Consider the following 15,194-nt stretch of genomic DNA (forward strand, 5'->3'; position numbering starts at 1 on the left):
TTCGAGGGCCATATTCTTCAACGAGGAAATAGCTACTTCGCCTGCAAGGCCCACGTGTGAACGATTTATAACAGCCACCTTCAGAATTTAGTGTTGACTTCCAGTAGATCTGGCGACCGTTGCATTTGCTTACTGGGCAAGGCGAAGGGCGACAGGTGCCATAGTCGTTGGTATCCGGCTCAAGCCATTGGCCATGATCACAAGGACCCTTTGTCATAAGTGACACAATAAAAAAAAAAAAAATGTAAACAAGTGTTTTGATAAGACGAGCATCAAGGACATACCACTGGCCATTAAAAGATCTAGACAAGAGAAAAAAAAACCTTGGCGTAGATACGGTGGCACCTATCATCTAATACCTTGAATAAGAGTTGATTACGATCGCGGCATTATTACGACAACGTCTAAATTGCGAATCTGTTGTACAATATATTGCAGAAAAATGTGGCGGTTTTCCCTATGCTTTGTTTGCCATACCCGACACATTTTTCTGCAACCTCCTGTACCTGAACACCGACAGTGCGAATAGGCAGTAGCGTGGCAACATAGGTTGCGACTAGACAGTTCTTCCAGAAGAAGACGTTCTTCTTCCGACGTCACGATTTCAATCCGATTGAGCAAGGCATGTTCCTTGGCTGCTATGTTGGCATAATAGACCATCGAACGAATCAGCACTTGCGTCTCATCGAAATTAGCTTCCAAGAACGGCTCTTCGGCGTAAATGATTCAAATTGACAAACCGGGACCAGGAAACGGGTAACGTTCCAGTAATTGTGCAGGAACCCAGCTCACGACCTAAGGCTCTTACTTCATCTTTAAGGAAGTCTGTTGGGAAAAAATGCGAAAAGATCAAAGATCTTACTGGATTGTCATAACGCAGGAAAAACCTTAATGCAAATACCTTTAATAGGTTCTACTACACGGCCGTGAATGCGAAATTGACGAACCATTTCGGAATCGTTATGACGAGTCTTCATGGCAACCGTGCGCGAAGAAGCCATATGGAAAGCGGACTCAATTAGATCCGGTCTCAAAGTACCTGTAATATTTTCATATGTAATGACATTGAATATTAGGCAATATAATACAAGCAAAAAAAAAAAGAGAAGGTTGATACCTTGTCCGAGAAGTAGATTATCCCAAGTTAGATTTAAATCGTTAGGCGTTGTATTTGCCATTTTGACAAACGTATCGTCAATAATTCGACGTTTTTCTTACCGATTAACAGTGAGACATAACGACAAAGTTTGGCGGCCATGTACATCGTAGAAAGTCAGACTTGCTTAACAACCTAAAACAATTTTAAACCTCAAATCTGCTCGCTGGTATGAAGAAGAAATGAGAATCCACTCTCTGTATAAAAAAAAATAATAATAAAATCGGTCATAGAACAAGAATTATAAACCTTAGAATTTGAGGTCTGACAGGACTAAGTATCAATTAATCTCGTATCAAATTTTGGCCAATAATAAGATTCTGAACCGTCCAGAAAAGTATCTCAAATTACCCAAAGGGTGAGCCCGAGTTGCTGTAAACTAGTGCCCTCTGGAGTTGAGGGGCAATAGACTTTTCCAATTAAGAAATAATGAGTACTGGAACAATCATACTGCCATAACACATTTTAATTTGGATTATCAAAATACCTAGTTCAGCTCGCCCTTTGCCTCGGATGCTTATCAGTGTAGAACATATTTGTAACTGCTTGGTGATCAGGAATGTAGATAAACGCCCCCTTGCGTATGCTACTCAGGCTACACAGTAGACGCAATAACGCATAAATCCTTGGCGGATTAAAAAACGAAACTGTTGCCTGAACAGGCGCCCTATAACTACCACCACCAATCTAGATTTCTGGAGAAAAGAAAAAGAAAATGGAGAAATAAAAAAACAAAAAACAAAAAGAAACAAACAATAAAGAAAAAAAAATAGCCAGTTAGAAACTTTAAAATTAAGTATCATAACAAGGACAAATATTTACCATAGGAGTTGTTGAGCTAGGCACCTGCTGAAGTTGTTTGATTTCACAAATTATCATTCACATCCCTGCCATTACTAAAGCAGACGTTAGATGATGTTGGAACCTACTGCTTCGTAAGCTGCTACCAATCCTACATAGACAACCAAATGGGGGTTTCGTGATCGTCATTAAATCGGAGATTGAAATGTCGGGCTGTTACCTAAAAGACATTTTGTCCGCCGATAGAAATTGTGGAAAATGTCAGGCTCCACAGATCAGAAAAAAACAACTCCGTAACATGCAAATTAATCAATTTGAAATATTTCCCTTTAAAACATACAGAATAATAAAATCTTTCACAAATAGCACATTAAGATTTGATAGCATTACCCAATGGAACACAAGAGTTCACCAACTTAATGCACAAGGATATTGCCCGTTACGACTCCCGAGCTATGACGCAGCAAAGAATCTACCTATAAAAAGAAGAAAAAATATGTTATAAGTAGACAAAGTCCTGATTATCGCCTAATCCCCGAAAAAAAAAAACAACAACAAATTCGTGGCAATAAAGAAATGGACGAGTTAAAAAAAAAGAAGCACGGTTTGCACGATGCATCCTACCAAAAAATAATAAACCATTATAACAAGGATGAAAGACAAACATTACCTATTTCCAAGGGTGCATGAAAAGATTTGTTGTAATGGCAAAAAAGCTTACCTAAACTATCCCACAATTATTGCCCGAACATGCTCTTATGCCTGTTGATAAACTGTACCAACATACAGACTTCATGTGTCCGTTGTAACATTGGCCTATATGTGGTAACATTTCGCCCTTGGTTGATGCAATATGCACAATGGCTTCATTTCCTGGTGTAAAAATAAGGACTATTGAAATATCATGTTGTCTAAGAAAGACGGTAAGTTCAGCTAACAATACTATTTACGATCTGACATACTCAACAAGAAGTTCCAGAGATTTTCCATTTACATGATGTGGAGATATAGCAAAGGCTAATGCTGCTCTAAAGCCTGATAAATATTTCCATAACTTTTTTTTCTATTGCACTATTGTAACTGAAATTATATATTTGCGGCAGACGTACCATCCACCATGTTGTCCAGTCAACGATTCAATCGTCAACGTGGCTGTGAATTCGTTCACCAAACGGACGCTAGTCGTCGTTGTTGCAGTTGTCGGTGCGATCACTTGGCCATCTTTCGACCAGCTGACGGACAACGGCAATCCACCTTTAAGTACGGCGCATTGAAGAGCCAATCGTTCGCCGGAATTCAACACGGCCGAATCGCTCATTGCCATTATATGAGGCGCGTCTGTATCCAATATCGTTTTATTTTCGTGTTTTTTTTTTTTTTAAACGGAATTCCGGCGACCGGAAGCAACAACAAAAAAAAACGTCGAGAAATTTCTAAATTTATCCTTCCTACCCACTTAACTCATCTCCTTTTTCTTGTTTTTCACAAAAATAAATGGGAAAGACTTAAATTGGCTTCTGGCTGCTGGATCGATATAGTCGGTCTGTCTCATTTGCTTTCATTGCTTCCTTTTTTTAAAATTTTTTTTCTGCTTCCAGACCGGATAGAAAAGCGCTGTTGACTTTCTCATCATCAAAGAGTATACACAGCGACCGAGCAAGTTTACAGGGCGGAGGGGGAAAAGAAAAAGGCGCCGAGTCAATATTTTCGCAAAGCTGTGAACAGGAAAAAATCAAACAAAAGGTTATCTTTTAAGTTTAGTTTTTTCTTGCCGAGGATCTATAATTTTTACTCTTTCTAATCAACTCGAGGGCCATCATTTCTTCTAAGAAAATGCGATAGAAAAAAAAGGACTACTCGAATTCTGGTTGATTTTAATTTAGCCTTTGATTATTCATCCCTATTAAAGGAAAAGCCAAAGTTTCCAGATAAAAAGAGGGAAAGAAAAGGACTGAAACTTACCGAGGATGTTGAGTTGAAGTGACTGGCGAGCCGAGAGTCCGTTCTGGCCACGCACCTCGCAACTATAAAGACCGGCGTCGCTGCTCTTATCCAACGGATCGATCGTCAAACTGCCATTGAATTGAAGTAAATATGCAAATTGGCTGAATGCTCTACGCGACCCACTCGATTCTCCGCTACACACTGTTCGCACAAACGCCACAAACGCCTTTTAATTGAAGAATTTCAAGAAAAACGTACGGTACCTATTGCACGAAAACTCACTTTGTAATTGCCTCCGTCTTCGACTCGGACGTGGGTTATGTTGAGATGAGCCACTACAAGATCGTCGTGACCCGTTTGTTGCTGCTGGCCGAGGAAATATCGTTCGGAAACGGGCGATAACGGAAACCCGTCCAGCGTCCAAGTGAAATGAGGCAGCGGAGTGCCAGAGGCCAAACATTTCAACGAGACTGAACTTCCCGGATGTACAACTTGCCGACTGAACGTTTCTTTCAAATGAGGAGGAAATGCTCCAATGGCCAGCTGGGCCGATGCTTGGGCCCAATCTCCTTCGTCATTGGATGCCAGGCATTGGTATATTCCCTCATCTTCACGTTGGACGGACGAAATGGATAACTGGACCATATCGGTGTAGCCGTCGTCGCCGGATGAAGAAGAGACACGCCCACTATTGCCCACCAAGTAGCGCTGGCCATCTTTGAGCCAACTGACAACCGGCCTAGAAATTGTTTTCCCCAGATTTTAAGTTAAGTTGTTGTTCCATTTAACAAGAAATGTAAAAATGATTAACCTGGGACTACCGGAGAAATGACACGTGATGGTGACGGACGTCTCTGCATCGACGACTTGAATTGCTGGGCAGCCGATGCGGCGGCGGCGACGACGACGACGTTCGACGATTCTGACTTGTAATTTGTCACGAAAAACGAGTTCGGTACGTGATTCGACTAATCCCATGGAATTGTTGACGGAAAAAATGTAACGGCCCTGATCTTCGGCGACGACGGAAGCGATGAGTAAAGTGCCACCAACGAGGCGATGACGCCCATGTCCCAGCACTCCACCACGATGCTCTTGCGTGGCAGCTGATGCCACCAGTGGCAACAACAGATTGCCACACTGAATCGTTTGACTTTTGCACCATCTGCATGGATCAATTTATGGTTACGTACAATTGTTCAGACAAAAGAACTGTGCCAATAAATAGTTACTTGATTTTAGGCGGAGGATATCCGTGAAAAACACAAGGTAAAACGGCATCTTGTCCACGCCAAACTCGAATTCGATTCACACTTTCTACAATGACTGGTGCCATCTTTGTCATGGTTTCTAGGGTACACGTAAAGGTCATGTTTCTTAACTGGAAAATCAATAATGTTGACACAATCAGATACCTTGACTGAGGATGATTCGTCTAGCAGTGGAACTGGTCATTGTTTGCCCGTTGGGCTGGACGAGAACTCGACAATGATACAAATGATTCTCGTCGCCTTGGCGTGCAGACAAAACGTGCAAGTCGCCATTGGCCAGCATTACGTGACGTCCATCTGTTTTACGAAAAAAATTTTTGAGTTTTTCATTTTGTTCTTTAATCATTTAAATTGCTAGAGGCATGGAAAGTGAACACTGAAAACCAAACTTTTTCGAGGAACTTTTTCAACTTTCACAAACTGTGTTCCATTTGAGCCGTTGCAAAACTTGCAACTCACGTCCCATGCCGACGGTAGCCATTCCTGAATAAACCGTTTGGTAAACGTTGACTCGAAAAAAAAGCGATTGCCAAATATGCAAAGGCAGCAGATTTGAGTTCAAACAAAAGCCAGGAGTAACGATATTTTCTACATAGGAACAATTCAATCTTTTTAGTTTTAAGAAATATTTACGTATACTTAATCAAACAAAAAGGTCAAAACTTTAAGGATAATTTAATTGAGCCTGAGCAGAAGGGTGTTTTTTTTTTAATGGTTCCTTAGGTCAACGTGACCCGTATTACTTCATTTGTCGATCGACAGTTAGCGAGGCAGTGCGTCCACAAGTGGCTATTTTTGGCCATTTTGGCTATTTTCAGTATGTCTGGCCATGTGGCCATGGCCTGGCCATTTTCAAGATTTTGCTAAAATTTTTGCTAATACTTAAGATTATTAAAAGAACAAAAAATACCCTTTTCGTATTATTTAGTTTCATCTTTTTCAAGCGTTGGGTTTGGCAATGTCGCGACTCGCTACATTGTATTGTAAAGTAAAGTGGAGCAGACTACAAATTCGCAATTCAAGACTTTCAAGTAGTAATGTTTCTAAGTTTCTGATTTCATGGATTGAAAAACGGCCTTCACGACAAATCGGTCGATGCTGTAATGAAGGGAAAGATTTGGTTAAAAAGTAATGGGGAAAATGCTGGTAGTGTTACAATTTCTGATTCGCTGTTACAACTTTCTAAAACAGTGAAAACCAATGCTGCCATTGTAAGTTCTGATTCTGATTAGCAAGCAATATCTCACGCTTTGAATCCTGTGATCGTAGTTTATTGTTTTGCTTGATTGTTCGTTCCTGTATTTTTACTAATGTAAACTTGGAAATAATGTCTAACAGTTTCAAAGAAAAACTTGTTTTTAATAAAGAAAGTCTGCAATGAGTGATTTCGATTTTTTATGTATATAATTTTGGCTAAATTTTTGGCTATTTTGAAAATTATATTTGGCCATAATTGGCCATATCTGGCATCGTCGAAGGCCAGATGAAAAAACTCGGAGTGGAAGCACTGTAGCGAGGTGACACACATGAAAATGCAATCAGTCATTGATTTCCACTTGGCATAGTCTACCTTGACTTGAAGTAAGAAAAATGTCGTATCGATTGTCTTGAATCCAAGAAGTGACTGTAACATAATCACGAACAGAGTCAGGAACAGAGCAACGAAAAACAGCCGTACTGCCACGACGAACTCGAGGATTCTCGACGTTGACCTCGAATGGCGGCAAAATCACTTTTTTGGCGCCAAAAAGAAAAGTACGACAATTTTTGTGTTTTAAAAGGCGAATATAATTGTTAGTTTCACGAGACTAGTACCTGCACGGACGCGCACAGGAGTGGAGAGGATACGACCAATGAAATTGGCTGCCAAACACCTGTAGGTGGCAGCGTGAACGTCTGGTCGGAACTGCTCCGGCCGGAAGGTGTGCAAAGTCAAACTGCCATTAGGTGATAACGTGATTAGATTGTTTGTCGTTGCAGTTGACGTTGCAGTTGACGCTGCAGACGTAGAAGATGATTCGACTGGATCCCAGATGCCGCTGCCTGCCGCGCTGCTGCCTAAACGTTCTTTAAAATCAAGTATTCCGTTCATTACAACTCAAATGACATGACAACATCAGATGACAACATCTACGGAAAAAAAAAGAAACATACGGGCGTCTAAGGGCATTACACAAGAACGCACAAATCCGCAGGCTACGTCGGTGTCTGTCGCGCTATTTCTCCCTTTATTCTCCCAAATCATTTGCATAAAAGGGTACAAGTATCCAGCAAAGAATTTGAATAATGTCGTCTGTCCGGTTTGCTCATGTCCGGAAGCGCAGCAAAAGCATAATCGCCCTTTAAACAGACTCAATCATTTGCAAACCAAATATAAGCATTGGGTTGATACAAAAACCTCTGCCTGGTAATAAAGTGCATTCACAGAGCATTCGACAAGATCGAGATACGGCCTTTACTGTACAACCAATGCGCTGCTTTTGTTATCAACTTGGAAGAAATATGAAAGAATGCTGGCATCAAGACTTACCAGTTATCAGCATGCAGCAAGTGAAGACGAGAGTAGCGGTGCCTAAACGATATGGAATAAAGACTAATAAAGCCATTGATTTGGTATGGTGCTGCTGGTGGCCGCAAAGGAGACAGTCATTAACAAGACATTTTCCAAATTATGCGTAAAGGAACACTGGATGATTTTGTGCAGTCTTCGGGAAAACGGCTCCCACAAGGATACGACGGAGAAGGAATGCCGGATGTATTGTGCTGTCAATGGTGGTCGAGCACCGACTGCCGGAGATCAAGCCGGAACATCCCATATATAGTAACGTGCTGCTAACTAAAAGCGTCTGCCGTCGCGATGCTTCCACATAAATATCGTACGAAATGAACGCATGCTCTTTGCATGATGCATTACATTTGTAGACATCAGCATTCAAGCTCTTACTCTCCATACAGGGATGTGCTGCTCTGCAACAAATGAAAAGATCGAGAAACTATAGATGGTGTAGGCTACATCTGCAGGACCAAATTAAGCCATCAAGATAATATAAATGATTAACAAATTAAGCAAGTTAAGCAACGATAACCCAGTTGGGTTAAATATATGATTCATGCATGCTGAAATAAAATGTATACCACCCTGAAGAGGCAAGCATTAATGCCAGCAATGTAGACTAAAAATTACATGTAAGGAAATCCAGCAGGGACCTTTCTTGCAAAACTTGTTTGGTCTTTGAAGTTTTTTTACTAAAAAGAGATCCTACGACAATAATATGGTATTTAAGGACCTACCTGACTGGTTTAAAATGGAATACACATTTTCATCGCAAATGTGGTTTTTGTGTTAACGGCAACAGGCAGATACGCAGAAGAACACTGGCGGAAAACTTGCCAATCGAAAAGAAAGTGACGTGGGACGTGATCATTGTATTAAAAATTTTAATTTTCCATTTAGTACAGCAGCCACCTGTTACATTTTCCTCAAATCTGACGTGACAATTGACAAGTTGTTTCAGTAGTCGAACTTTATCGAAAATGAAGTAATATGAATTAGAGTCGTAGCTCGCCGCATTGGTATCGCATTGGACTGCGATGCCAAGGGTAAGCTGGGCCTGGGATCAAATCCGGTGGCCCCGAGTTCCCGACGACTGGGCCTTAAACAAGAAACCCTGGCGATCAGGGGCTTCTTTCAACAACTTTTAGTTAAATTGGTTTTGTCTAAAATTTAATTTTAAGAATTTTGAACCTAGCCAGCGATTTTTTGGTGCAAAATCCATTTCTTAAGGAAAGTTTTTGCTTGTTGTTGTTCAGGGGTCGCCTACTCTTTTCCAGGGTGAGCCTTGGGAAATATGTCCGTATTTGCCTATTTTTCTATTTGCTTGATTAGCGTAAATTTCCTTAATTTCTAGTGTTTTCCCAAAATACTGTAAATTTCCGCAATTTCCCTTTTTTATTATTTTTACTATCACCCACCGGATAAACCAAGAGAAAATGGAATCTAATGAAAGAAAATGATTTCATTTGATTTTATTTTTAATATCAAGCCACATTTATTGTAAAAAATCGGGGTAGGCGGGCAGAATAAATATAATCGGGGTGTTATCGGGGCAATCGGGTCGAAATACTCGATCGATTAGGTTTTACTATAAATTGATTAGTTGCAGTTATCGGGTAGCGCGTACCCCGATTTAGTCCCGAAATCCCCACCCTGATGCCCCGAAATGTGAACCTCGATTGGCCAAAAAGCGCCTCGATATGCTCGTGGTTGATCCCTTGTTGTTATGTCTTAGTAGTTTAATGATAGTGATCAGATGCAACGCCAGATTTAGTCTATTTTTCCTCAAAAGACAGCAAACGTCAAATTCTAGATTTTTCATAGCGCCATTTTCTGTCTGCTATATTAAATATCTAGCGACTACAGTGATGCCATATAGCTACACAACAAAGGAACGCTACCAAATAATGGCGTTTTGTAGTGATCGGCCCCGATTAGCCAAAATCGGGTTAACTGCCCCGCCCATCCCAGAAAAGGGCAATCCGGGCGGAATCGGGGTGCTACTTCGTCAGCACGGGGCGGAGCAAAAATTGAGGTTAACCCGCTCACCCCGACGCCATTTGCAAAAATGGCGCCTGAATTCAAACTACGAATTTGGGTCGGGATTTTTATCGGGGCAACCGGGGAGAACTCCCCGTTTTTCATCATAATAATTGATTTCGACTCGATCGATTATGTTTTTACGTCGATTGATTGAATACCATCGGGGTTGCATCCCCGATTAGGCACCCCGATACAATCCCGATTGAGATCGGGATTAAAAAAATTTCACCCCGAGCCCCGAACGTCCCGCCCTAAGGCCCGAATTTCGAAACCCGATTAGGATCGGGGCCGATCCCTATTTCTACCTCTTATCCGCTTTTTCTCAAGCGGTGAACCTCGAGAAATAGAGTCGGTGACCTCTCGGTTGTTCCAGAGTTACCACTTGGCTCATGGTTCATTAATGTGATGGAATTTGGATGCTTTTATTAGCTGTTGATTATAAAATTATAAAATTATTGTGATGTGCTTACGGTTGAGGAGTTATAGCGGAGGTTGTCAACTCGAAAAAAAAATTTCACCAATATTTTTAAGCAAAAAATATGTAAAATAAAAAAAAATAAAAAAAAATATATATACATATATATATATACATATATATATTTGAAAAATGAAAAATCCGCAATAGTTGTACTTAACATACGGAAATTCTTATAGGGGTAGCGCTTGACCCCGCGCCAATCGGGGATCTTTTTAGTCGATCCGGTGCGGGGATAATCTTAATCGGGGAAGTGATTTCGGTGCTCGGTGTGGTGAATTCGGTGCTCTGTGCCTTCCCCGATTTCAATCCCCGATTCCAATCTCCGATTTCACTCCGCGATTAGAAAAGTTAAGAAAACGGTTTTGTATGGGTGGCATAACTTTGAATCAAAATGAGAAGAATACACCATAACTATGTAATGAAATTTGAATTACTAATAAAAAATATTCATTCAGTATACTTTTTTACTTAAACGTCTTTACTATTCTTCTTATACCAACCTGTCTTTAAGGGATGTAATAAGTCCAAACGTGTAACAATAAATGTATAAGTTCACTCCGAAAATTAAAATGTGATTATATTTCATTATTTCTGTATGACAATCGTATTACCGTGTAACATGAAACTCATAAATATAACAAGGGCAATTACAAAATGTCACAACTTAAACGTAATGATATAATAGAGGAAGTGACTGACGCGACCCCCCCTGTTTGCGAACGCACTCTTGCGGATTCCACCAAATTATTCAACTAGAAAAAATAATCCCATAAGAAATCCTGTTAAAAAAAGGTGCGGAAGATGGTGGATAGAGGCATTGCCGGACTACAGGAATCCTGCTATCCGCATTCTGCAAGAGGTTTATAATGAAATATCTGATGATGAATCAGATTTAACAATAGAAAACATTGAATTGACGGTAATAATTACGACATAAAATATGTAAATAAGAACTAATAACTTGACTAAAATTTATTTCAAACAGAAATATCCAATCACTCAGCCATTTAATATCCCTATGCGTTTGAAAACACACCTTGAAAAACTTAACGTAATCGTCTCAGAAGATTGGACTATAAATATTGTAAAAAATTCCCACTATACTATTTACAAATTCATGAATGAATTGATGTCGTCAATTTTTATCAATGAATACTAAAAAAGTAAGAATAATAAATTTTTACTAAAAAATAAAAATTCTTTTAATACCTAATTTTTAGCGCATAAAGGATCTGGAAAAGGAGGAAAACATGGAACCACCGTTAGGGAAAAAATGAATCCTAAATATGTGGAAGACATAACAAGTATTAACATAACAATCATGTTTTTGAAAAGAAAATAAATTTTAATCTAAAAATAAAAAACCGAATTCTTAATCCCCATATGGAGAAATTTAAAAGGATGAATCCCGTGGCTGCTACAACAAGCTTCATTGAAGTATATGGAGCAATTTTTGAATAACAATGGCAGACTACTTACAAAATAAGCATAACGCACAAGCACAAACGTAGCTAGATATCAAGCAAAAATTTTTTACTCCTATTTGCGTTAGGAAGACTTTTTTGCTAAATTCCACAATAAAAAAAATAAAAAGAATAAACAAATGGTGTATTAAAATTAATTACAATTAATTAACCCTCTAATTGGCTCGTATGGACTCCAGTTTCTGGATCTTTAAAATGCAACCTAGGGTTTACTTTTAAATGAATGTAATTATTACGTTCCCTATTCCAAATCCACATTCTTAACCTTAATACACATAAAAAATAAATAACACTTAATACTTACTCTAGCTTATCATAGGATTTCCAACAATCAGATATTATGATAGATCTAGGTAAAATACATTCTTTGGTTACTTCCAGCAATGTATTTGCGGATCTATCAATAACGGTAACAAGAAAACATTTTCCGGACCCTCTTTCCACTCCACCGAATACCCAGACTCCATCAACCCTTTTCCTTCGATTATATTTTTCTATACAAGAATTATATTAGAACCATAAAAATACCAAAAATTTTTAAATTAAATACTTTTGCCTAACTTTGATTCATCAATTTCTACAGTAATGCCGATGCCACCAATCTTTTCAGAATTATTAATAACAATATGTACCGAAACTTCATGGCAAAAATAATACCAATCAATGGGTGGTCCATGAGTTAAAAAAAATAATAGTAAAGTATATTAAAACATAGAAAAGTAGCTTACAGAATGTTATAGTATATTATAGAAAAGTATAGTATAAATAAACAGTATAGTATGGTACAGTATTGTAAAAAATAGTATAATCCACTATAACGGAAATAGAATTTAAACGACATAAGAGTAAAGTACATTGTATAATAGTTCAGTTAAGCATAGCATGAAAAAAAAATAATAAAGTATAATATAGTTAAGTATAAAAAATGGAAACATACTTAAATCAAAATCATTTTCCACATACTTCTGCGACATTTCACTCCACCAGGATAATACGTTAGGGTCAAGATTTCATGAATCGTTAAATGAGACTGATGAAACCAGGAATTTCTTCTAATGGTGTAGATTTCTTTTTTTGCATTTGAAATAAAACATTTCAAGCTTATCACTATAACTTTTGATAACATCCCTTGACGAGCTCAGAAACATAGATCCGTTCGTAGACATACTTGAATCAATACTATTATTACGTAACAATACACACCCAAATGTTAACTAAATATGTTAAGTAAAGTATTTATAAAATAAAGTTTACTCGGAGAACAATAGAAAAACAATACTGAATTAAACTTTACTTTTTTAATGTATTGCTGAATAATAAGGTAAATGGTAATTTTAATTTATTTAACTTAATTACAAATTGAATTAACTAAATTCAATGACATAATAGTAGTAATACAAAGTAACTCTTTTCAGGAAATATAGACGTTATCCATCTGGATAATTGTAAACGCGGCAGCGGGCGCGAAGCGCCCGTCTGCCGCAAGACGTTACCGTTGATTTTTTCGTTCAGGTCAATTGTGAATCTGACTCGAGGGCTTCATCGGGAAAGAGGAGGGGAGCTCGGCATGCAAAAATTTTCAACGTGCGGCTAACGGTTGAGGAGTTAAAGCGAATTTTCAATTTGAGCCGCATTTGCCAACTTTTGAACCATAAATCGTAGAGCAACAGGAATGGTCTAGATCTGCAGCAGAATATCAAAATTAGTCGAAATAACATCATTTTTAAACTTGTTTGTGTGAAATTTTGGAGAAAAAGAGATAAAACCGATAAATGTGATTTTTAGGAGGAGGGGCTCGGTTGTGTTGCAATAAGGATAATTGTAAACGCGGCAGCGGGCGCGAAGCGCCCGTCTGCCGCAAGACGTCACCGTTGATTTTTTTTCGTTCAGGTAAATTGTGAATCTGACTCGAGGGCTTGATCGGGAAGGAGGAGAGGAGCTCGGCGTGCAAATATTTTCACCGGGCGGCTATCGGTTGCGGAGTTATAGCTAATTTGCATATTTAGCCGTATTTGCTAACTTTGGAACCGTCCATGCTAGAGCAACGGGAATGGTCTAGATCGGCGCAGAATGTCAAAATTAGTGAGATTCTATGGATTTCATTCGATGAACTCTGAATATTCGTCGGCAATAGCCATGTTTCTATGATGAGAACTTGTGAATGCTGCAATGTGTTCTTCAACTTTTGAACCGTTCATCCTAGGACAACGAGAGCGGTCTAGAAAGATGCAGAATTTGTTAGATAATACGTTCCGATGTATTTCGTAAAGATATTAACCGCAGTTTTGGCGTAGTAACGAGTTTTCTCTCGGAAATTCGCAGTGAAATTTTTCGTTCAGGTAGTTCACAATTCCAACACCAGGGTAGTGTGGAGCTCATAGAGAAGAGCTTGCCACATAAATATTTCCTCGGGGCGACTTGTAATTGAGCCACAAAATCGATTTTTCTGAAAATTCCGGAGTCAAAATTTTCATTCAGGTAAATCGCAAATTTGACGTTAGGAGAATGTGGGGCACATAGGGAGGAGCTTGCCACATAAATATTTCCTCGGGGCGACTTGTAATTGAGCCACAAAATCGATTTTTCTGAAAATTCCGGAGTCAAAATTTTCATTCAGGTAAATCGCAAATTTGACGTTAGGAGAATGTGGGGCACATAGGGAGGAGCTTGCCACATAAATATTTCCTCGGGGCGACTTGTAATTGAGCCACAAAATCGATTTTTCTGAAAATTCCGGAGTCAAAATTTTCATTCAGGTAAATCGCAAATTTGACGTTAGGAGAATGTGGGGCACATAGGGAGGAGCTTGCCACATAAATATTTCCTCGGGGGCGACTTGTAATTGAGCCACAAAATCGATTTTTCTGAAAACTTCCGGAGTCAAAATTTTCATTCAGGTAAATCGCAAATTTGACGTTAGGAGAATGTGGGGCACATAGGGAGGAGCTTGCCACATAAATATTTCCTCGGGGCGACTTGTAATTGAGCCACAAAATCGACTTTTCTGAAAATTCCTGAGTCAAAATTTTCATTCAGGTAAATCGGAAATCTGACAGCACCGCACGGTCGGGAAAGCAAAAAGAAGTTCGGCACATAAATATTTCAATCGTGCGGCTAACTGTTGAGGAGTTAAAGCGAATTTTCAATTTGAGCCGCATTTGCCAACTTTTGAACCGTACATTCTAGAGCAATGGGAATGGTCTAGATCGACGCAAAATCTCAAAATTAGTCGGAATCTATGCATTTCAATATTTAAATATCAAAGATTCGTGAGAAATCATCATTTTACTACAGTGAGAACTTAGGAAACCTTATGCAAAATAGCTAACTTTTGAACCATAAATCGTAGAGCAACAGGAATGGTCTAGATCGACGCAGAATATCAAAATTAGTCGAAATAACATCATTTTTAAACTTGTTTGTGTGAAATTTTGGAGAAAAAGAGATAAAACCGATAAATGTG

The 15,194-nt window shown here is 38.9% G+C and overlaps 2 protein-coding genes and 1 long non-coding RNA gene across 3 annotated transcripts; 1 reads left to right on the forward strand and 2 right to left on the reverse strand.

Moving 5' to 3' along the window:
* Positions 1-2,195: 2,195 nt before the first annotated feature.
* Positions 2,196-5,684, reverse strand: LOC123469811 (Down syndrome cell adhesion molecule-like protein Dscam2). The gene is made up of 7 exons (XM_045169149.1): positions 5,562-5,684; positions 5,317-5,469; positions 5,134-5,251; positions 4,713-5,066; positions 4,184-4,640; positions 3,920-4,127; positions 2,196-2,433 (listed from the first exon to the last, which is right to left on the reverse strand). The coding sequence occupies exons 2-7, from the start codon at positions 5,453-5,455 to the stop codon at positions 2,411-2,413; spliced, it is 1,299 nt and encodes a 432-aa protein (XP_045025084.1). The 5' UTR covers positions 5,456-5,469; positions 5,562-5,684; the 3' UTR covers positions 2,196-2,410.
* Positions 5,685-6,627: 943 nt separating this feature from the next.
* LOC123469814 lies at positions 6,628-7,601 on the forward strand. Its single transcript, XR_006643180.1, has 4 exons — positions 6,628-6,753; positions 6,818-6,927; positions 6,985-7,094; positions 7,153-7,601. It is a non-coding gene; the product is annotated as an uncharacterized LOC123469814 (long non-coding RNA).
* On the reverse strand, positions 6,711-7,835 carry LOC123469813 (Down syndrome cell adhesion molecule-like protein 1 homolog). The gene is made up of 3 exons (XM_045169154.1): positions 7,703-7,835; positions 6,988-7,239; positions 6,711-6,904 (listed from the first exon to the last, which is right to left on the reverse strand). Exons 1-3 carry the CDS (start codon positions 7,776-7,778, stop codon positions 6,711-6,713), a joined length of 522 nt encoding a protein of 173 aa, XP_045025089.1. The 5' UTR covers positions 7,779-7,835.
* Positions 7,836-15,194: the final 7,359 nt, after the last annotated feature.

Source organism: Daphnia magna, linkage group LG1 (genome assembly GCF_020631705.1).
Source record: "Daphnia magna isolate NIES linkage group LG1, ASM2063170v1.1, whole genome shotgun sequence".
Classification (NCBI taxonomy): Eukaryota; Metazoa; Arthropoda; class Branchiopoda; order Diplostraca; family Daphniidae; genus Daphnia; species Daphnia magna.

Coding starts and splice junctions, on each gene's coding strand:
- LOC123469811 (XM_045169149.1), bottom strand. CDS start 5,455: ATGCTGGCCAATGGCGACTTGCACGTTTTGTCTGCACGCCAAGGCGAC. Junction 5,067..5,133: donor TATCCTCCGCCTAAAATCAA/GTAACTATTTAT, acceptor TGATCCATGCAG/ATGGTGCAAAAGTCAAACGA. Junction 2,434..3,919: donor ACTTCAACTCAACATCCTCG/GTAAGTTTCAGT, acceptor TTCTTTTTATAG/GTAGATTCTTTGCTGCGTCA.
- LOC123469813 (XM_045169154.1), bottom strand. CDS start 7,778: ATGGCTTTATTAGTCTTTATTCCATATCGTTTAGGCACCGCTACTCTC. Junction 7,240..7,702: donor TTGCTGCATGCTGATAACTG/GTAAGTCTTGAT, acceptor TTGATTTTAAAG/AACGTTTAGGCAGCAGCGCG. Junction 6,905..6,987: donor TCCTGTGCGCGTCCGTGCAG/GTACTAGTCTCG, acceptor GCGCCAAAAAAG/TGATTTTGCCGCCATTCGAG.